We start from the raw sequence: 21,940 nt of genomic DNA, 5'->3' as shown, positions 1-21,940 counted from the left end.
CCCCTCACCCCCCAACATATTGCATGCCAGTTGTTTTGCCTAGGGTCAGATGGGAAGAGGGTCCCATTTGAGAAGAGAATTTCACAACATATATAAGAAACCACTGCTTGTTTCTTAACCAGCTGCTCTAATTTTTCCTCTGGCTTTAAAATTATCCATTGATTTTAATACATTTGTCCCAGATCCACAAGCGCACACAATTAGAAACAAAAAGTAAACTGGACATAAGCACAAACTTAAAGTTAAACATGTGCGTAATGCCTTCCTGAATCAGGGCTCAAGTGAGCTTGCCTGGCCAGCTGTTTTTTTTTCCCCTAGCTCTTGTTTTGATTGTGAAAAGGGGGACAGAAGTGAAGGTCCCAAAAGATTTGGGACAAGATTTGAGCCAGCCCTTGTCCAGAAAGTGAATCCAGATGACCACTGTGGAAGAACTGTCTTCTTTGTAATTTTCTTGGGCATATATCTCTGTTCCTCCTCCTCTCTTCTGTTCTTAATCACTTTCATGGATGCAGCACTGCCAGGAATCCTGAAGATACCGGAGCCCTGAGAAAATCCCCCAAAGCCCAAGTCCCTCTCCAACAGCTTGAGGTTAGGTTGGTATGATAAACTAAATGCAACTCCCATCCCAGTCTTCCAATCATCAGTCCTATCCTCACTTCCATTCTCCCACCCCAAAATATCACATCCTGAGAGCCAGAAGCCTTACTCTATTTCATATCCTGCCACCTCTGTTTTTTTGTTCTGTTTGTAAAGGTTTGAGCTTAACAGAACTTCTCACGGGCACATTTGGCAGCAATTTATTTGAGAAATTCCTAGAGAGAAGCAAGCCAGAGAAAAACCCCGGGGTTGCAAAACTGATGCATGTTACAATATACGTAGCAACCCATAATCAGTAAAAGGGACTTCAGGGAAAGGGTGAGGATGGGGTACGTTGCCTTACAGAGAAGTTAGTGAACATTTAGAGCTGGAGAAGAGAGAGTTTGGGAGGGGATGGTGGCTATTCCCTGACTTTCTCCCTTTACAAATGATTCCAGGTGAATCAAAGAGCCTAGGAGGCGAACACCAGTCCCTGTTGTGAGCTTTATGGGGCTTGTTCTGAAAAGTTCGCTCTCGGGGCATAGCACTGTACTGAAACCACCAATTTTTGTTAATAAAACACACACAGCGTAGGCCATTCTCGACATGAAATCACTGCACTCCAGAGCTTTCGGGGCGCGGGGGGGGATGCAGGGGGAAATACTGCTCTGCCAAAAAAACTGACTTCATAACTCCTCAACTGTAAGTGATAATAATATTCTGATTCTTGGCTTTCAATAGGACTCAGTTCCCAGAAAAGGCCAGAGATGATCCAGCCTCACCAAAGTGTAGTTAAAAAAGAGGGGAGGGGAAGCAACAGCCTCGTGCACAAATGTCTGAGCGTTCCCAGAATCGAAGCTAATTTTGCTACTCAAGGTTCTATTCCCCCAGCGAGGCCACGCCCCTTCGAACGCTAAAGCGCCTCCCCGGCCTCTCATTGGCTGGGCCGCGAGGTTCCAGTTCGGTGGCTATGGCGGCGGAAAGGTTGCCTTGGCCACGCATCCCTGTGTGAATGCATGACGTTCGCAAGGCTGGCGCCAGGCTGTCTGGAGCGGAGAGTTAGATCAACACAGCTGGAGGGAGAGGGCCACAGCTGGGCAAAGGGAGCAGATTCCTCAACAAAAAATAGGATTGTGAGAAAAGTTCTTAAACAAAAACAGTTCAAACAAAAGCCTTAATGACATCCTTTCATAAAAATAAAAAATGCAAGGAGGACTGGGGGGGCCGGGGGGGGGGGGTAGGGAGCAAGAGTGGGAACAGTTCAGGGATGCTCCGGGGCTGCCTGTCCAAACAGCCAAACATGTTGCACAGAGAATCTTTGCCACACCGAAAAAAAAAAAAAAAGGTTATTTGAAAAATCAGCCTTGGGGATATTCCAATGCAATCGCTCAGTTTTAAAGATGGAATGTTTGTGTGTGCGGGGGTTTAATGAAAAAAAAGAAAAGCAGGGCTGGGAAACATTTTGGGAGGCATTAGGACGTATGGTGACTTGCAGGAGTGCTAACAAAAATTTCAAAACTTAACATTAAAAAAAAATGAGGGGGGAGAACAGCCTTTGGATAGTCCAGGCCAATAACCCAGGTTCTGAAAAATGGGTTAAAGATGATTATTTTTCTTTAAAAACAAACAAAAACCCGCTGCCCCATCAAGTTGAGGTTTATTCTCCAGCTGCCACCATTTGAACGAAGATTTCCAAACAAATTTGGAGTGAGGGTTGAAAGTATTTTATTGCAATTTATTTCCTCAGGGAGAGAGGATTATTTTTAAAAAAGGCCTTAAAATTAACACAAAATTAGGGAGTCTCCTTACTCTTAAAGGAGTGAGAATTGGCAGGGCCAGAGGAATATAGAAGGGTGAGGGAGGAGGAGAAAATAGTAGGGTTACCAAAAACAATCTACTTTAAAAAACAACTACTTTTTAAATAAAGATTTAGTAATGTGCAATGTAAGGTCTTGAAGGAATGAATAATTTAAATAGCTTTTCCATTACACTAAGCAACCCCCCCCCCAAATAAATATATATTAAAAAAACCCATTGTGACATGCAGACTGTTTAAAAACATGGAAATTGACCATGGTTAGAGCTGTGTACCCAAGGGGGTTGGGGAAGTGATTTTTTTCCAAGCCTAGCTAAATGTGAAAGCAGAGGAGAGAAAGCCAAAATAAAAAAATACACTATGTTTTGTTTTTTTTGAAAAACACACACACAACCTAGGTTTTAGGCAGCTCTGGAGTAAATTGTACTTGTGGGCAGGCATAATTTACTCCAGGTGTCCTGGCCTCCCCCAGAGCCCCTGAAATAAGACAGTTTAAGAAGTAGTATTAACAGAAATAGCAAGAAAGGGATTTGGGGAACCAGTAATGGGCTGGGGGGGATTTAAATGGCATACACCATTGTCATGGGCCATAAAGTATTATTTCCATTGCAGTTGCCCACTCACAAATAATCAAAACACATTCCAAAATAAAGAGCTGGCCCTTGGGAAAATCTCCAGGCTTGGGATCAATAATTTATATCACATAGCCTATTTGAGATTGATTTTTAAAATCAGGTTAAAATATAATGATAACTTTTGATACCTTCTCCTCAGCCCCTCCACCCCCCTTCCACCAAAACGCTCTTTTAATGCCTGATTCGACTCTCACATTGACTTCAGTGGAGTTACTCTGGATTTACACTCAAATGTGGGTGGGAATAAGGCCCCAAGGGAATTGGGTCTTGTCTACACCCCAAAAGTGGGACCCACCCATAAAGTTTTGTCCTTTTAGTTAAACCAATATAACCATGTCAATTTTATCCTGTTCCTGTTGTTTCAAATAAAATAAACCCATACTTCTATATATTCCTCCCCCCCCCAAAAAAATGTTTCTGCAGTCAGAGTTGCTGACCCAAATCTGTTTTCTCCACGATAACCTCAGCTTTACCGCAATTACATTTTTTTTCTTCTGGTCACAAGATAATTCCTGACGGCAGAAAGTCTGGAGGTCATATGAGCAGCAAATTGAGGAACAAGGCGCCACTAATTTCTTACAAGATCCCCCCTTAAAAAAAAAAACCCTACAAAAATTCTCTGCTGCGAGGGGATTTATGGCTTTTGTGGCTTCTGAAGTTTTAGGGGCTGCAGCCTGGGAATGGGCTTTGCAAAACATGCACTTTGAAAGCGGGGTTTGTCTTTTCCAGCCAAAGCTTTTTTTCCCTTTTTTTTTTTTTTTTTTTTGCTTTAAAGGGGACGGGATTACAAACGATGCAAGGGAGGAGAACTATACTTTGAATTTTAAATCGTTTTACTGGAGTTAAAAAAAAAACGGGGGGGGGGTGAGAGCTAGGTCCGCCCCGTTTGTAATCAGAGTTTCCTCATTCCTTTCATGTCCTCTGCGCTTTGGTGTCAGCCCAAGCCAATGGAAACCTGCTTTGCCATTTCACCCGCTTGTAAACGCTCAGTGCAACATTTCCACCGACCGTCACCAGCGAGGGAGACGGGGAGGGGGCGGGGACAGCGGCGCGGCTCGTTTGCATAGAACGGGGCGGAGCCGGAGCGCCTGGCTTATAAAAGGCCAGAGGGGGCGAGCCACCGGCAGCCCGTTGCACGGAGCAATAGGGGGTTGCACGCTTGGGACAGCACCGCTAGCGAGACGTGCAAAGCAGCCAGCCGGGGCGGCGGGGGGGATTTGCCAGCCCGAGACACCCACCCAGCGCGCCCAGCCCAGCCCAGCCCGGACCATGAAAGCTATCAGCCCGGTGCGGTCCGTCAGGAGCTGCTACGAAGCCGTGTGCTGCCTGTCGGACCAGAGCCTGGCCATCGCCCGGGGCAGCCCCGGCAAGAGCTCGGCGCTGGAGGAGCCCATGAGCCTGCTCTACGACATGAACGATTGCTACTCCAAGCTGCGCGAGCTGGTGCCGGGCATCCCGCAGGGCACCAAGCTGAGCCAGGTGGAGATCCTGCAGCACGTCATCGACTACATCTTCGACCTGCAGATCGTGCTGGAGGAACAGGCGAAGGGCCAGGACCCGTCCGCCGAGACCTCTCTCCTCTCCCTGAAGGTAAGGACGGGATCCTGGCTGGTGGATCTTCATGGGATCGGCTTTGCATCGGGGCACCTTTCCCCCAGCCGGGTAGTGCCCTGTGCAGGCAAGGATCGGCCAGTGGGGCTTTTCCCCAGGGGAAAAAAGCCCCCCACACTAGCCCCCCCTTGACTTACTTATTTTCCTTCTTTCTGCAGGCCTCTGAGCTCGCCTCTGAACTGTGTTCGAAAGACGAGAGACGTTTGTGCCATTAATGTCCCGTCCCCCCCACCAGGTAAGACATGGACCACGCGCTTCCTTGTCAGTTTCCATCCCCAGCCCGCTTCTCTGGCCCCGGGAATTCGCGTGTGCGGCTCCGAGCTAAACCGGGGATGGGAGGCTTTTAAACTGCCCCCTTCGTGCGATCCGTGCTGCTTGGGCGCTGCGCATCCCTGGCGTTTGATTGAGGGGGGTGTTTTTAACAGCCACTGTAGCGGAATGAGAGCTGTAGCCATTGTCCATGCTTGTGCCCGCGATGCAGCCTCTTTCCAGCTCCTGCAAATGGAGTCATTCTCGGTCCAATGTCAGAGGTTTTTATAGCGAACTCTGCAGCTGCTTACACAGCCCTGGTGAAATTAGTAGAATCAAGAGGCTTTATTTTTTTAACGGGGGGGGGGATGTTTTCAGGCAGGAAGGCACCTCCCTTCTAATCTGTGTAATTTTAGATCCATCTGAAGAGAGTTAGAAACAGAAGGGCTTGTCTTTTTTTTTCTTGGTGCCAATTAGCAAACATCCAGCATGAGTGTTGGTTCCTGATTCCTTATCAGCTGGAGGTAAATAGAAGTTTCCTCTCTCTGGCGCCAGGATGTCTAGTGCAGACCTGCCTCTGATCTGCTCTGAATAACTGACATGTCTCTTTCTCTCTCATCCCCCGCCCCCCTCCCCTCTACCCCATTCAGACTGCAGGTGTGGGATCACAACACTTGGTCCTCTCCAAGGGAGGAGAAGAGAGACTTTGACTTGGAAAGGATCAGACTTCAACCCTATGCATCCAATAATGGAAGGGACCTCAGCCTTTTATCTTCCAGATATTGTCTGTGGAGCATGTGGCACAAGGCATTGGATGCTTGGCTGGTTTTTCAGTACTGTTTCCGCTTCCCCAGTCTGCTTCTCTTGCCTGAAAATAAATCTCAACAGGCCAGGAAAGACTATGATGTGGCCCCCTCCATCCCCCAACTAAATGGATCTGAACTCTTGACTGTTTGAATTTTAACTGCCTCATTGCACAAGGGCAAGAAATGCTGGGAACTCCTGACTCCTTGAGCATCATCTGCACTGTAAGATCAGTGTTTTATGTTCGCAGAATCCCACGTGTGCTAGATTGGCTCCCCAGTCATTATATAGATCTCTTTAAAACGTGGCTGGCTGTAAAGGAGACCACAACATGCTTTTAAAAAGACTTGCAGAGATGCAGTTGTATGTATATTTTGGATTATAGTGTGTTTTTAAAAAAAAAAAAATCCTTAAAGGGGGCTGGGTAGGGGTTAATACCAACAAGAATTTCAAAACTGAGCTGTTCTGGGGCTGTGGCCTCATGTTTATTGCTGAACTCTATAATAGAGTATAACATTTGTACCTTTTTTGCAGGAAGGTGAATTTCTGCGATCATGCATTGTACTTGCTTTATAAACTTTTTATAAAAGTTAAAAGATTTTACATAATAAAATTTTAAGTTTGGTTTTTTTAATAGTCCTTCCCTTGCCCCAAAATTCTGAAAGTCACTTCAGGGTTACTTCCTTGGAACTTGAAACTAGCTTTGGGGAGCGAAGTAACTTTACAAAAAGCAATTGCAATAAAATTGATCCATTGCTGTATTGAGTATCCACTTCACGCTGTCTGAGAGGAATGACACTATATTACTTGAATCAAGTTGAGTTTGCAGTGTAGTGATTTTATGCTAATAGTACTATTAGGGCTTAAGATATCAAATAATGTATCCTAATAAGAATCAATCTTGTTACTTACTATTTTAACTTTCACCTCTTTTGCAGAACAGGACTGTTAGGTAAGATGGGCATGACCCCTATCAGTGTGAGTGCCAGGTCGGAGTTTGAGTGGATGGTGATTTGGGGCATAAGGTGGCCATGGACAAGAGTATTTCCTACTGCTGTTATTACTTCTGTGGGTGTGATTTTTATTTTTTTTCCCCCACTCCCACTCTTCTGGGCTCAGTAGCGTAAAAGCTGATGGTATCCACAATGTCACAGAAAGCCTTGAAATGGCTTATGGACCTAAAATTGGTTCATAGACAGTCCGCTGTGTGGGTATGCAAAAAGCAGCATAACTGGGTGAGCCTTTTTAAAGGAATTTTTTGTTTGACCTAATGGGCCAGTCCTGTTCTGGATCTTGGTGTTGGTCTAAATCCAGAACCTTTAGTGTTCTTTTGCACAGCATGCAGGTAAATAATGTCTGGGTAAAAAAAATGATGGATTGGTGGTGTGATCAGTTGAAACCCCACCACCTCTTTTTATTTATTTTTCTTAAAGTTGTTTTGGACTTTACTCATTCAGATTGCCCTGTTCCAGCCAGCTTCCTCCAACATGCTCCAGGTTCTCTGCCTCCTTTCACTCTGCAACAGTGGAGATCACAAAGGCCAGGCCAAGCAATCTGAAAAATCCCAACAGGCAGCATAGTGCTTGACTGCTGTCACAAGCTGTGGGTTATAGGAAGCCAGTTCCATAATGCAGAGGTTCTCAGATGCGGGGGTCAGGACCCCTCAGGGGGTTGCAAGATTATTTCATTGTAGGGCATGAGCTGTCAGCCTCCACCCTAAACCCCGCTTTGCCTCCAGCATTTATAATGTTAAATATATTGTGCTTTTCACTTACAAGGGGGGGTCATATGCAGACACTTTGTATGTGAAAGGGGTCACCAGTGCAAACGTCCAAGAACCATTGCATTAATGGAATGTGGTCAAGAGGGATTGTAGATTTGTTACAGCCCTGGTTGACTAGTACTAGACAGATTGGGTGCTGTGCTGTGATCTCCCAGCTGCCATGAGACAAAATGAAGTAAGTTCCCTAGTGCTGACACTGGGGTGAATCTGATTGGATCCAATAGGTGTGTATTTTTACACCTCCCTTGAATACAGTGCTTAACAAGGTGGTCTAATTACCATGCCATAAATAAACTTTGCTGCTGTGGGTGATTTTTGCTTGTGTGGGGGCGAATGAGGTCTGCCATGTGTACCATCCCAAAGAGGAGAGGGGGAAGTTCTAGTGCTTTGAAGTACATAGGTGCTGTCTTGACCCCTTATATCTCATCCTTCTCTAGGCAGGCTGGAGTGTTCTCCACAGGTGTTACTAATACCTCATCCTGCATACAAATAGGGTGCTTCTGGTCTCTGGTGCAAAGTCTTGGGTTAACCAGTTTGTAGAGTGCCTGCAGATTGCTTGGGTCCTCCTAATCTTGAAGATACAGTAGGCTTGTAGCATTGCCCTAACCTTTCCAGGTCCATGAGATCCAAGGTTAATTATGGGTTGGAATACTGGAAATCTCAATAGTTCCTGGACCCATCATAGGTAGCTTCCAACCAAAATTGAGGTGAGAGTTACCTGAATTAATCAGGTACTTCATGTCCCTGCTGTCACTTTTCTCTCAAGATCTTACATTATTACTGGCCTTGCAACATAGGTAAGTTTATAGGGATGTTAAGTGATGTATTCAAGATCATGGAGCAAGGGACAGAACTGGCTAGAGAAGCCATGAGCTCTTAATCACTTAATAGACCCTCTCACTATGAATAGAACCCAGGAGTCCTGGCTTCAAATCTCACCTGCTCTCAACCCTAGACCCCCTTCCATAGCTCTGTATAGAAGAACCCAGCAGTCTGGTCTTGCATATACTGCTCTAATCAGTGGACAACATGTCCTCCTTACAAAATTATCCTAAACCTCAGAATTGCCCTCCTGTGCTCTACAGTTTTTCATTTGCCTTGAGCAGAACTAACTTGGAGCCCACCTTGTAAATCAGCTCAGGTATGGACCCCGTCAACAGATGCCAACTGGGCAGTCCCTTGAATGTGTAAACAGTTGTGCTGTAGTCTTGTGTCTGGTCATTCAAAGGTGAGTGACTGGCCTATCTGAGTGGGTATGAACCCACATACTTGGCTGGAGTTGGGTTAGCCAGAGGCCTATGTGGTTGCATAGGTCACTCCCACCCATGTCCCTGATCCACCAGCCAAAGAGCTATCTCCTCTACCTGTATTCCTAGCTCACGCTGGTGCCAGTAGCTCATGGTAGAATGAATCCTCTAGTTGCCCTCTGCTTCCTGAGTGGAGAGTTCTGCTTTGGTGCAGTTCATTGCTTCGTAGGGTAGGTCCAGGGGGATTAGCAGTGGCTATGGAGACCTTTCAGGTTGGGGTGGAGGTTCTGAGTTGAGAATGCAGCTAGAAAGTGGCACAGGTCCGAGGAATGTGCAATATGGCTCGGGGTGGTTGTAGTCTCTACAGTCTCTCACCTTTAAATCAAGGGTTGAAACCCAGCCTGGACTGCTACCGAGCAAAGGTCACTTCTATTGTTTGGTGGTGTAGGTGAAATGAATTCTTGATCCTTCTCCACTTCCCTCTTGGGAAAGGTCCCAAAAGCTTGGGGGAAAAGTGAGACTTTTACAGAGTGCACTATAGGTTGCAAACTGGCAGCACGGTCTAGTGGTTTAAGGCATTGCAAGCCTGGGACCTGGTATCTCCAGTTCTGCTGCCTGAGGGGGGACAAGTCCCTGCACCTCTCTGTGTCTGCTGCCACCCTTTATCTGCCTTGTGTATTGAGACTAAGCTCCCTGGGACAGGGACTGCCTTACTGCTGTGTGTACAGCACCTGGCACCATGAGCCCCGGCTCTTGGCTGGACGCTGGTGCTTGCTGTAATATAAATAATAGTTGTGTTGGACTGATGGGGAAGCCAACTGCAGCCTCGATGGTCACTTACTGAGAATGCTCTGGTGTCAGTCACCCCTCTCGCCCCAATTAACCCAGGTCCAGGATTACAGCTTGCCTGCCTCATTGGCTGTAGAATCAATCATAGGAGGTGGTTGGTCTCTTAGATAAGACCAAACCATTTAGGGTGATGTAACTGCAGATCTTGCTTTTCCTTACCCGACCCCAGCTGTGTGCATGTATGGACTTAATGTGACTCCCCCATCCCAGCTGTAACTCCACTAAAGTCAGGGTGATGCAGTGGATAGGGGATTGGACTTGGGTGCTAGCCTTGGCTTTACCACTAATATGGCTAGGTGCCTTTCTGTCTCAGTTTGCCCCTCTATAAAATGGGTAGAATGACACTGCCCTTTGGAAAGCACATTGCGATCTTCTGAGGAAAAAAAGTATGTCATCAAGGATAAGTTTGGCCTCATGATTGGTAACGCAAGCTCCGTTTGCCAGGAGAGGCTGTTTAAATTGACATGTGTCGTTGCCTCACCTTCTAGAGAAGAGAGTGAGGTTGCTACTAGGAGCATCCGGTGAAGGAAAGCGTGTGTGGGTGTGTGGGTGTAAATGCAAGCCCTAAGAAACAGTGTTGACAGGCTCCTGCGTGAGTGAGGCTCCAGAAGGCAGCATGGATTTCCTGCAGTCATACCAGGGACAGAGTAAGGCTTGGTCCACAATTAAAGATTAGACCTAGCTATGTCACTCAGGGCTGTGAAATATGTAACCCCCTGTGTGCTGTAGTTAGGTTGACCTAATCCCCAGTGGAGACGCAGCTAGGTGGACAGAAGAATTCTTCCATTGATCTACCACAGGGGTCGGCAACCTTTCAGAAGTGCTGGGCCGAGTCTTCATTCATTCACTCTAATTTAAGGTTTCACGTGCCGGTAATACATTTTAATGTTTTTAGAAGGTCTCTTTCTATAAGTCTATAATACAGAACTAAACTATTGTATGTAAAGTAAATAAGGTTTTTAAAATGTTTAAGAGGCTTCATTTAAAATTAAATTAAAATGCAGAGCCTCCCGGACTGGTGGCCAGGAGCCGGGCAGTGTGAGTGCCACTGAAAATCAGCTCGCGTGACGCCTTTGGCACACGTACCATGGGTTGCCTACCCCTGATTTACCAGGTGCCCCTTGGAGAGGTGGATTAACAGCGATAGCAAAATCCCTTCTCTTGAGATAGGAACATGGGTGCAGTGACATGTTCTAAGACTGCGTACGGCCTGGCTCGGTCAAAGAAGCCAGAGCTCTGCATCTGCTTGTGTGTTTCCTTTCTGCTCGACTCCAGAGGCTCCAGTCCTGATGTCCCCGGTCAGGGCTGGTTTATGCTACAATGTTAGTCTGGATGAACTGCCTTGCTGTGAAAATCTGCATGCCCTGTGCAATGGGAGTACGCTGCCCCAACCCCCAGAATTCTTCCCTTGACCTAGCTACTGCCTCTCAGAGAGGTGGATTTACTACAGTGACAGCGTGATCCATGTCTACACTGCAGCGGTGCCGCTGTAGCATTTCTAGTGTAGCCGTACGCTGGGAGCATGACCGGGCTGGTCCCTGTTACCAGCTCAACAAATTATTCTTATGAGCTGCTCTATACATGTGCAGCATGTGATCTGCATGGGCCAGGCGGTGATCCCCTTCTCCATGTCTCAGAGTCCCTGCACTGCTCCGGTGAGTGACTTCTCACTCCTGGGATGAAGAGGTTCGCGCTCTGTTCCTCTGTCTCTAAAACACACAATCACGGCACCTGGCCAAAGGGAACATCCTAATGTTCAAAATGCATGTAAAGATCACTTCACCCACTACCAAAATGCAGCCACCTCAGGGTGGAATGCAGCAGCTGGGGCAACTTCTAAGCAGTGACAGGAAGTGAAGAGACATCCAATTGAAACTGCCAGGGCAGAATTTTAGTGGGGCCTAATGTAACTCAGGCCTGGTCTACACTACGCTGTTAAACCGATTTTAACAGCGTTAAATCGATTTAACGCTGCACCCGTCCATACTATACTGATCTTTATATCGATTTAAAGGGCTCTTTAAATCGATTTCTGTACTCCTACAAAATGAGAGGAGTAATGCTAAAATTGATATTACTATATCGGATTAGGCTTAGTGTGGACGCAAATCAAAGTAGTTGGCCTCATTATTTTCCAGTAGCTACCCACAGTGCACTGCTCCAGAAATCGACGCTAGCCTCGAACCATGGACGCACATCACCGAATTAATGTGCCTAGTGTGGACGCGCACAATCGACTTTATAATATCTGTTTTAAAAATTCGGTTTAAGCTAATTCGAATTTATCCTGTAGTGTAGACGTAGCCTCACTTGATGCTTGAATGTGGCCGGAGCACAAAAGTCTCCGGAGAGCTTTAGTAAACAGTGGCCCAGTCTAAAGCATCTGAGCAGTGAGCTCCTTTGTTGTCTGTAACAGGACACAGCCCTAGCTCCGTGCTGGGGGACTCAATCCTTCTCAGAGGGAAGAATGCCACCTCCAATGATCACGAGCCTTTTTTAGGAGGAGTGAGTGAGTGACTATTTTGGTGAGTTTTGCACAAATCCTGCAGTCGGTCCAAGGTCATGCTTGGGGGTACATCACCCAGTATTCCCAGGATTTCCCTGCCAGGAGCACCATGGGAGAACATATGTTCTTGCATCACCGTGCTCTGACACACATCTCGCCCTGCACCTCCACTTCTCTGCATCTCTGTGGCTTTCCCTCCCACGCCTGGGTTGCTATTGGCCTGAGTCACATGGGGAAGGCGGGAGGGAGGGGGGACTGGAAGAGGTTATGCACTGTTCCCTGTGCTGTGCATGATGTCAGTCGCAGTGGATGTATTTAAATGAGAGCTGCCCTTAGTTAATGATAGGTTATTCGGGTGGTGGGAGTGTTGGGGTTATAGCAGGATTCCTGGGTCCTAGGCTCAGTTCGGCCCTGAACTTGTTGTGTGACCTTAGGGCAAGGTGTATAGGTCAAATTTGGTGGCTAAGGAACAGCCAGGTTTCTGGAAGGGCTGAAGACCTGTAGCTCTCATTAGCTTCAATGGGAAGAATCAGGGTTGTCCCATATTGGGGCCGAATCTGGATTCAGGTGTCTGACTTCAGGCTGAATATTTTCTGCCATTACCTTTCTGTGCAGCAGGTTTCCCCTCATCTGTAAACCAGGAACCTTCCTACTGACTGTGCCACACAGAGGGCTGAGTGGGGGTTAATGTTATGGCTGGAAGGCCATGGAAGGCACTGGAGAAATTGAAAGTATTGTTTACACACAAAACACCCTTGTCTTCATTCTGATCAAAGTTACTGGCCATCTCCTTTAGAATGAGGTTATGGTCATGAAAAATAAGCCTCTTTATACATAGCATGTCTGCCCTGTGTGTCTTGAGATGGGTGGCAAAGGTCCTAGTAATTCCTCAGTATCCGCTGATCTTCCGTGATGTGAGTCAATGGTTGCTCCTGTGATTCCTGCAGACCTAACACAGCTACAGGGGAGCGAGGTGGGGGTCTAATCTACCGCATCAGAATAGCCAGCTCCTGAGTACTGCCCTGAAGAGTCTTCATCCCCAGTGACCGAGTGAGAGACAGGAAGAACCCAGATGGATTTCAGATCCTAGCCTTGAGTTTGTGGCACTAGCAGGTGGAAAATCTTTTGACCCATATAGTTAGCGCGGCTGCTATGGAATTATCGCATGTGAAGCAAAACGGAGACCAGGGTTGTCCTTTTATAGAGAGTTACTTAAGATCACTGTAACTGCTTTTTTTAAAAGCACTGAAAAGGGGGTGGATGGAGCTAGGAAGGGAATGGAGGATGGGGCAGGGAAAGATGTTGGAATTGGTTTCTCTGGCAACTTTTTCTTTCATTTGGAGAACGACAGGAGCCGGTCAGAATGGAGGAATCGGAGCCACGTGGTGATAGGGCCCAATCATATTGGCGGACAAAGGTGCCTACAAGCGAATTCATGGTCTTGTGTATCTGGCCTGAATGCCAAGACCTTCTCCGCTTTATCCCCCCGGGTATCTTTGTTCAAGTCTATTCCCCATGTCACCCCATTGCCTTCAGAGGAGTTACCGAAGGGTTTAATCTTGCTCTTCAGAGGGGCGCACAAGGACGTGAATCCAAACTGCGGCCTATGTTGTTGTTGTTCATGTTTGTTCATGTTGCAAGTGCCTGAGAGCCAACCAAAATCGGGGCCCCGTTGTGCTCGGCAGTGTACAAACCGAGCAGGAGGCAGCCCCTGTCCCCAAGAGCTGACCGTCTGAATAGCCAATGTAGATAGATGCAAACTATTCTTTACCGTTCTAACTGAACGGGCGGTGCACAGAACGGAGAAAGCAGCCGTCTCTTCAGGACAGACTAGTGATTTGAAGATGCCTTGAGTTTTGCGCATCGGACACAAGACACCTTAAAGGGGGCCTGATTTTTCAGCTGGTGCAGAGCCCCTGACCTCTGAAAATCAGGCTCCTTGGAGGTGTTTCAGATTGAACGCCGAGCCCTCCCCGCCAAGCACTGGTCACTTTTGAACATCCCTGTGAGAGGGAGCAAACACTTCAAAGAACAACAAGTTCAGCAGAGTTGGACCTGCAGATCCCAGGTCTGGATCCGCAGAACAGACCTGGCCCCAGGACCTTGGCCCCAGCTTCACTTCCCCCCGGCTTGTTTTGCAGCTTCTTGTCTCCCTGGTGGCCAGTACTTTGGACCTGCAGAGGGAGCTACGGAAGGTGGAGTTAATTTACAAACTGCCTGGGAAGCAGCCTCCTGCTCCGGCTGGAGGAACAGCAGGCTTATGGGTAAGGGCTCAGCTCTCTGCTCTGCCCCAGACGCTCCCTGGGTCCTGGGGCACGGTCCTGAACATCTCTAAGTCTCAGTTCTCCAGCTGCAAAACTGGGAATCCATCTCTTCTCTCTTGCCTATTTAGGCCATGAGCTCTTCTGGGCAGGGGCTGGATCTCACTGTGTGCTTGTACCCTGCCCAGCACAAGGGGGCCTGATCCCTCTCAGGACTCCTAAGGGGCACCGGAATGCAATTCACAACAATGTCCTGAACACAACGATCACCGCCAAATCGGTTTCTCCCCCTCGTTCTCAGTCCCCTCGGACACTGCTGGGGCCAGATCCAAGGAACTAAGTATCTGGTATTGGATTGAACTGGTGTTGTTGGCCCATGGTGGTGTTCTTAGTACTTCTCAGGGAAAGGCTCAGAATGGTAGGTGTGAATATAGGAGGGGAGGGAATGATTGCAGTGGAAAAGACTGAGTTGAAGCAAATTGAAGTTCCTATTAAATGAAAGGTCAGGTCTGCATTCCCTGTGCACCCATATCTCATATTAAAGCCAGTGGGAGTTTTAGGGGTGGAAGGGATCTGGGATCTGGCTGTGTCTCCATTGACAACACTAGCTAGTGGATGGCCGCTGAATTCTAGCAGCCCAAGCTTCCTCTGAGCAGTGCCTGGCCAGAGACAGGCAAAGCTGTGAAGGAGTGTGTGTTAAGATGCCTCAATGCTTCCCTTCTCCCTCTCGACTCCTGTTCAGGTGGGCTTGGCTTCCATATCACTCTTGCCGTAAATAAAAGGAACCCAGCTTCTCCTGGACACTTCCCCCCCCCTCCCCACAAGCTCCAAGTGCTGATCTGTGTGTGGAAACTGACTGGCACAGCAATTGCGGAGCAACCTATTCCACAGCAGCTACTCTGGAATAGTTCCCCATGTGGACACTCTGTTCTGGAATAATTCCTCTACTTTGGAAAGCCAAATTGAGCCCCCACCCCACCCCTTTATTCCACACAGGCGCTAAATTCGGTTGAATAAATTCATTTTAAATTTGCACCTTTAGTTAGTCTAGATTGAGTTACCCATGCAGACAAGCCCCAAACCAATGAGGGTGAGGAATGTATCGGAGTGTCTCTGAAATCCTCTCATCCCACCGAAGAGGAGGCTGGCCCAATGCGGGGGCAATGAACAGGCCCAAGTAGAAGGAGCTGGAGTGATATGTTTGTGGCTCATATTTCCTCCATCTTTTCAGGACAATAACCGATCCCACACCTCCGTGTAAACGGTGTGTGGAATGGCAGTGGGTTAAGCGGGTGATTGATGGCAACCGGCGGGAACGCTCCCTTCCAACCAGCTGCCAGGTGTGGGTCTAGCCAGTTTGCCAACCCGGGCAGAAAACATTTTCGGTGCCGCCTCTCAGTGGCTGAGCAAAGGCCAACAAAAAACCAGCAATCAGTGATGCAAAAAAACTCCAAACAAACAAAAACGCAGGGGCCCGGCGGCTCCGCACTCCTGGAGGAGCAGGGGCCCAGTGGCTCGGCTTTCCTGGAGGCGCAGGGGCCTGGCGGCTCAGCTTTCCTGGAGGTGTGGGGGCCCGGTGGCATGGCACTCCTGGAGGTGCGGGGGTCCAGCGGCACAATGCTCCTGGAGGCACAGGGGCCTGGCTGCTTGGCTTTCCTGGAAGCTGGTGCCCAGGGTGACCTCGCTGCACACTGGCCACCTGGCTGGAAAGGCAAATTCCAGGTGCATCCAGGACGAGGGGCACAAGGCGTGAATTACCCTAGAGGGTCAGACAGAAATGGCAGGTCAGTGTGATTCTCTCTAGCCCTGCTGAGCGGAGGAGGGGAAGCCAACAAGAGAGACCTCACCATGATATTGTCCAGGCCTGCTGCACCTTTCGCTGATGTAACTGCCCTGACATCTATGGTGCAAGAGCAGACATTGGCTAGGCCCTCATCACAGGGTTTGATCCTCAGTGCACCCCTTGGAGGGAGGGGCATGCTGCTACCCCAGACTGGGGACCTGAGGCACAGGGTGGATGAAGTATCTTGACCAATGTGAGACAAGGAGCCGGAGCCAGACACTGACCCCAGGTCTCTTGAGTCCCCATCTCATGCAGGATCCACCCAGGCCCACTTTATCTCATTCCCTGCCCTGCCCCAGGATTGCCACAGTTCAGCCCTAGCTCTTAGCTGATTGAGCTGCTTCTCCTCCATCCTGCCAAGCCTCCAGGTGCTGGGGTTATGCCACCTCCCAGCACAATTCAAGGCAGGGGTGGTGTGACACCCGACAGAGCCACAGCAGGCCGGAGTGCTGGATGTTCCCTGCTTGCCTGCAGGCCCCCCCGGTCAGCCGCCTCTGGCATTATCTCAGCCGGGGCGAGGCAGGACGTGACCCAGCTGCCTCCCGAACAGAGAGGAGAGGAGATTCCAGCCAGGGACAGGGGCTGAGAAGAAGCAGATCCCAGAGGCGTGAGCACAAAGAACAAAAGAAGCAGAACTTCCACCATTTATCCCTACGTTTCCTCTGCTGCAATTGCGCCTCCTTGGCCACATCACCCCTCCCTGGGACTGAAAGGTGGGGCGGCCAGTGCTTCCAGACCAGGAACCTGGCGTTAGCGGCTGAGCCCTCCAGGCCAGGTTAGCGGAGAGCAGGCACCAGTAGGGACAGCTGCTGAATGCCTGAGGCATGAATCAGGCTGGCAGAAATATACCAGAGGGAGCTTGGGAGAGGAGGAGAGGTCGGGGCTCTTAGGGCTAATGGGGAGCGGGGCGGGTGTTTAACACGATATCGGAAGGCAGCTGGAAATCATTAAGCGAGGGCTGGCAGACAGCAACCAGGCAGGACCACACCGTGCTCTTCCATGGTGGAGCACAAGGTACTGCGGGTTGGCACGCAGGGCCGTGTTGACAGCTAGGCAGGGCCCTGATGGCGACACTGAGGCGTGAAGGCAGCAATAGGCCCTGGATGTAGGCAGGGGTGGCTCTAAGGATTTTGCCGCCCCAAGCACGGCAGGCAGGCTGCCTCCAGCAGTTTGCCTGCGGAGGGTCCACTGGTCCCATGCCTGCGGGAGGTCCTCCGAAGCCACAGGACCAGTGGACCCTCTGCAGGCAAATTGCCGGAGGCAGCCTGCCTGCCGCCCTCACGGCTCCAGCAGAGCCCCCCCTGTGGCTTGCCACCCGAAGCACGCGTTTGGCGTGCTGGGGCCTGGAGCCGCCCCTGGATATAGGTAGCAGACTGTGTGGTTCTGCCGCAGGTGGCAGGATGGGTGGGGCAGGGGCCACCTCCCCCTGTGCTCCTTGGGACACAGGAAGGGAGGGACCTCCACCACAGCCTCCCAAACAGCACATGGTGCCAGGCCTGTGGGAGCTCACGTGGCCACGGGGCTCCCTGGTCTGGAGTGAGCGGGGAGCAGTCCATCACTACCACCCCCACAGGGCACTTCTCAGAGCTGAATACCTAGCCCATAGCCCCACTGCCACTGGCTTGGCACCCACAGATTTCTACTGAGCCAGTGGCAGTGGGGCTATGGGCTAGGTATTCAGCCCCGAGAAGTGCCCTGTGGGGGTGGTAGTGATGGACTCCTCCCCGCTCACTCCAGACCAGGAAGCCCCGTGGCCACGTGAAGTCCATTGTTAGCTGTTGGCAAACATTCCCAGGTAAATAACCTCTCGTCCCAGGCTGGCAGAGCCTCATAACTGGCCTCACGAGGCTGTTTGGGAAAGGGGCATCAGAGATTGTTCCACGGTGCCGGTGGTGTGTGCTCCCCGGCTGATTCCCAAAGCACGTGGCTAGCGAGGGACATTGCGGGCACCCAGACGAGGGCCCTGAATTTAAGGACCTGAGTGCCTGCTGCTCCTGAGTGACTTCCATGGCACTCGGGGGTGCTCAACGGCGCTGAAGGTCAGACTACTGCTTAGGTGGCCAAAATGTGGGTTTAGCTTCCTACTGTTTGGCCCCCAAGTGCTGAAAAACGTTGCTGATGCCTGTGAAGGAATCTGGTCATCCGCCAGTGAACTGCAGCTGCGTCGGGGGTGGAACTTGTTGGCTGTTTGGAACAGGAAGGACGCCACACCCAGGGGGAACGGCGAGGGATTATCGCTCCACTTGTCGGTGCAGGTGAGGCGTTCCTAATGCACCTGGCACCACGTCTACATTGGGGTTAGGTCAGAATAGCTATGGTGCTCAGGGGTGTGGATTTTTCACCCCTCCCCCCTGCAGGTCAACTTATTGTTAAGTGTAGGCTGTCCAGGCCGGAGTTAGTTAGACACTTGATCAGGGCGGGCAAACTTTTTGTCCTGAAGGCCACATCGGGTTTCCAAAATTGTATGGAGGGCTGGTTAGGGGAGGCTATGCCTCCCCAAACAGCCAGGTCTGGGCTGCCCCCTATCTGATGCCCCCTGCTTCTGGCCCCCTGATGCCCCCCCCAGGACTCCTGCCTCATCCAACCTGCCCTGTTCCCTGATGGTCCCCCACCCCTGAATCCGGACTCCCATCCACCCCACCCATCCCCTGACTGCCCCCTGCCACCCCATCCAACCCCCCCTCCTTCCTGACTGCCCCCAAGGACCCCTGGCCCCATTCAACACCCCTGTTCCCCACCCTCTGACCACCCCGACCCCTATCCACACCCCTGCCCCCCACAAACTCCCCTGCCCTTTATCCAACACCCCACCCAGCCCCCTCCCTGCCCCCTTACCTGCTGCCTGGAGCACCGGTGGCTGGCGGCGCTACAGTCACGCCGCCCAGAGCACCAGGACAGGGAGCCACCTGGTTGGAGCCAGCCACGCCACCGTGCAGCACAGACACTGGGTCAGGCCACGGGCGTTGCCCCAGGAGCTCGCAGCCTCGCTGCCCAGAGCATTGTGCCAGCGGCACAGTGAGCTGAGGCTGCAGGGGAGGAGGGACCGCAGGGGAGGGGCCGGGTGCGAGCTTCCCAGACCAGGAGCTCAGGGCCCGGGCAGGAGGGTCCCGCGGGCTGGATGTGGCCCGCGGGCCATAGTTTGCCCATCTCTGCACTAGATACACTGAGCACAAAGAGCATTTATCACCTCCCACCCCTGCACCCAGAGGGAACCCAGCCCTCCTCTGGTGCCCTCGGAGGTTCTGTTCTTGGTTTTTCCGTCGGTGCAGGAACACCGGTTCCCCGAGTGACAGTAGCTTGGACGACAGAAGTTGTGTCTATGCGAGGGGTTAGGTCGCTGTAGCTCCATGGCTCAGGGACAGGTGATTTGTAGACTAGGCCTGGCTTACGGTGTGACCTTAGGCAAGTCATTGCCCTCCATTCCCCTGGTCTGTGCCTCGGTTTCCCCAGCTATAAAAAAAGAGTCCTATACCTCACAGGCGCATTGTGAGACTTATGGTCTGTAAAGCACTTTGAGGGCCTCATCTGAAAGGCCCAATGCTCGAGCAGGCTGCAGAAGTGCGAAGTAGGGTTATTATTTTACATGTGAGTTTCTTGGCTTCTGCCTGTTTCCAGCCCTTCCAGTGTCTGTAGCACCCTGACGGATCCCAACGAGCTTTGTAAACGATGTACATGCACCACTGAAATGCAGCCACCTCTGGGGTGGAGAACATTAGGCCACCAACAGCGCACAGGATGGCACACAAAGCTGGGGGGTTAGGGAAAGTGAGTCCTTATTTATGCCATGCAGAGCAGACAGGATCTAAAATATTCAGGATGCCCAAGAATAAAAATTGGACGGCTTTTGGAACAGTTTGTATAGTGAGGGTGCTGAGAGCCAATTAACCAAATGATAAACCCTTATGTGATAGAAACCACTTGGAGTCTGGGGGTGCAGCAGCATCCCGAGTTCTAGCACCTATAGCTTTTGGAGGAGCACATTCTGTGTCCCTGCCACAGCCCCACGGCCGGACAAGCTCGCTCTCACCCCACGGTCCTGGAGCTGGTGGAGCTCATTCTCCCCGCCGAGGCTCTGGAGTTGGAGTCCTGTGCCCCCACCAAATCCTGGAGGAGCCCGTGTCCCTGCTTGTGCCCCCTCATGCACACCCCTAAGGAATCCCTAAAGCGTGTCCTGCCCCCACAGAGCAAATTGCATTGGGATTAAGTGCAGTCACCTCTGGGGTGGCACATGGCAGCTGCTTATCAGCGCTACACAACAATTTAGGACAGGATACTGAAGAGGAATATTCACTTGATGGGGTTTATTCAATTGAAAATACCCTGGGGATGTTATTAATCAACCTGGAATTGAGACTCACATGGGAAGGACAGCCCAGCTAAGAGGGACCAGGGGTGATTTTGAAAGATCACATTCCAGTTGAGGAATAAACCCTAAGAGACACTTGTGGGTCCAAGCCAGAAAATCAGAATCCGGAGTTCAAAATGTTTAGGGGTGCCCACATCTTGGGGCAGCGGATTAAGCCTCCCATATGGGAATCGAGCACTCTATTTAAAGGCCAGGCGGACTTTCTGCATGCCCCGTCTCCCGACCCACACACAGGGGAGATGTCAGACCCCCTAGAAAGAGGGCACCCCCCAACCTTGTCCCTTTCGGGGCACTGGGTGGGGGGCCTGACGGGATCAAAGAAAAACTCTCCAGCTAGTGAATGTTTGAAAGTTCCCTGGAACAGAGCAACACAGAGATGATCCCCCCTAAAACAAAAAAAAATCCCTTTGTCCCCCTCCCCTTAAAACCCAGGAATTCGCCCCGGATTGCATTTCACGCGTAATTGATGGGGCTTGGAGCAGGGCTGGAAAGTGTTACCGAGGCCGCCTGTGCTCTCGGGCCCTGGGCTTGTCTGCAGACGTGTGAATGGGAGAGGGAGGCGCGGGATGGACTTGGAATTGGAGGCGAGCCAGGGGGCGGGGTGCAGGGGAAGGAGCGGGGCCGGGGAGCTCAGACAGCCCGGCGCCAGCAAACACCTGCAAACCGCTCACGGGAACACAATGGCAAACACAGGTGGGGGAGCCCTGTCATCCCCAGCCGCTCCTCTCTCTTAATCACAGCTGATTGCATCAGTTTCCAGGCCCTGCCAAGACCCACCACCAGCAGCAGGAGCAGCCGCCGCTGCTGCAGCAGCCGCCAGGTCAGGGTTATTCTCTGTGTCAGGAGTTGGCTAATTTAAAGCAACTTTGCAATTACTCCCCCCCCCTTCCCTTGCAACACAAAGGGGAGTTAAAAACAGGTGGGGGGGCGGCTAGAGCCAAGCCTGGCTTCAGAGTAAAAGCCCAGCCCAGATGGGCCTGGTGAGCAGGGCCGCCCAGAAGATTCAGGGGGCCTGAGGCAACACAATTTCAGGGGCCCCTTCCATAAAAAAAGTTGCAGAACTGTAGAATATTATATTCTTGTGGGGGGCCCTGCATGGCTCAGGGCCTGGGGCAAATTGCCCCATTTGCCTCCCCCCCAGCCCTGCTGGTGAGTGGGTTTTGCCCAGCCCCTAAGAAAATGCAGTGGGAGGCAAAGTGCCAGGCCAGATAAAATCCAGGGTCTGATTCTGCTCCCACGCTGGTGTAAATCCGGACTAGCGCTATTGTTGTCCAGGCGGGCCCAGCATAAGGGAGGTCGTGGCTCAGCGTTTCTGCCGTACCAGGGTCCAGGATTTTTTTACACACCAGGTCCCCTGGTGTTGTGCTAAGCCCCCCTCTCCCAAGGCACGTGTG

At 50.7% G+C, this 21,940-nt stretch overlaps 2 protein-coding genes across 2 annotated transcripts in view; both read left to right on the top strand.

The window, feature by feature from the left end:
• Positions 1 to 4,145: 4,145 nt before the first annotated feature.
• Positions 4,146 to 6,083, top strand: ID3 (inhibitor of DNA binding 3, HLH protein). The gene is made up of 3 exons (XM_030539140.1): positions 4,146 to 4,617; positions 4,797 to 4,873; positions 5,538 to 6,083. The coding sequence occupies exons 1-2, from the start codon at positions 4,297 to 4,299 to the stop codon at positions 4,851 to 4,853; spliced, it is 378 nt and encodes a 125-aa protein (XP_030395000.1). The 5' UTR covers positions 4,146 to 4,296; the 3' UTR covers positions 4,854 to 4,873; positions 5,538 to 6,083.
• A 9,691-nt stretch (positions 6,084 to 15,774) lies between these two features.
• Positions 15,775 to 21,940, top strand: part of CATSPER4 (cation channel sperm associated 4) — a 32,415-nt gene continuing 26,249 nt past the window's right edge. Inside the window, exons 1-2 of the mRNA XM_030539377.1 lie at positions 15,775 to 16,012; positions 18,281 to 18,435. Of these exons, the coding sequence (XP_030395237.1) occupies positions 15,775 to 16,012; positions 18,281 to 18,435 (393 nt within the window). The remainder of the gene's footprint in view (positions 16,013 to 18,280; positions 18,436 to 21,940) is intronic.

This window comes from Gopherus evgoodei, chromosome 20, assembly GCF_007399415.2.
Source record: "Gopherus evgoodei ecotype Sinaloan lineage chromosome 20, rGopEvg1_v1.p, whole genome shotgun sequence".
Classification (NCBI taxonomy): domain Eukaryota; kingdom Metazoa; phylum Chordata; order Testudines; family Testudinidae; genus Gopherus; species Gopherus evgoodei.
The sequence above is the reverse complement of the archived record's forward strand: the minus strand, read 5'-3'. Positions and strand labels throughout refer to the sequence as shown.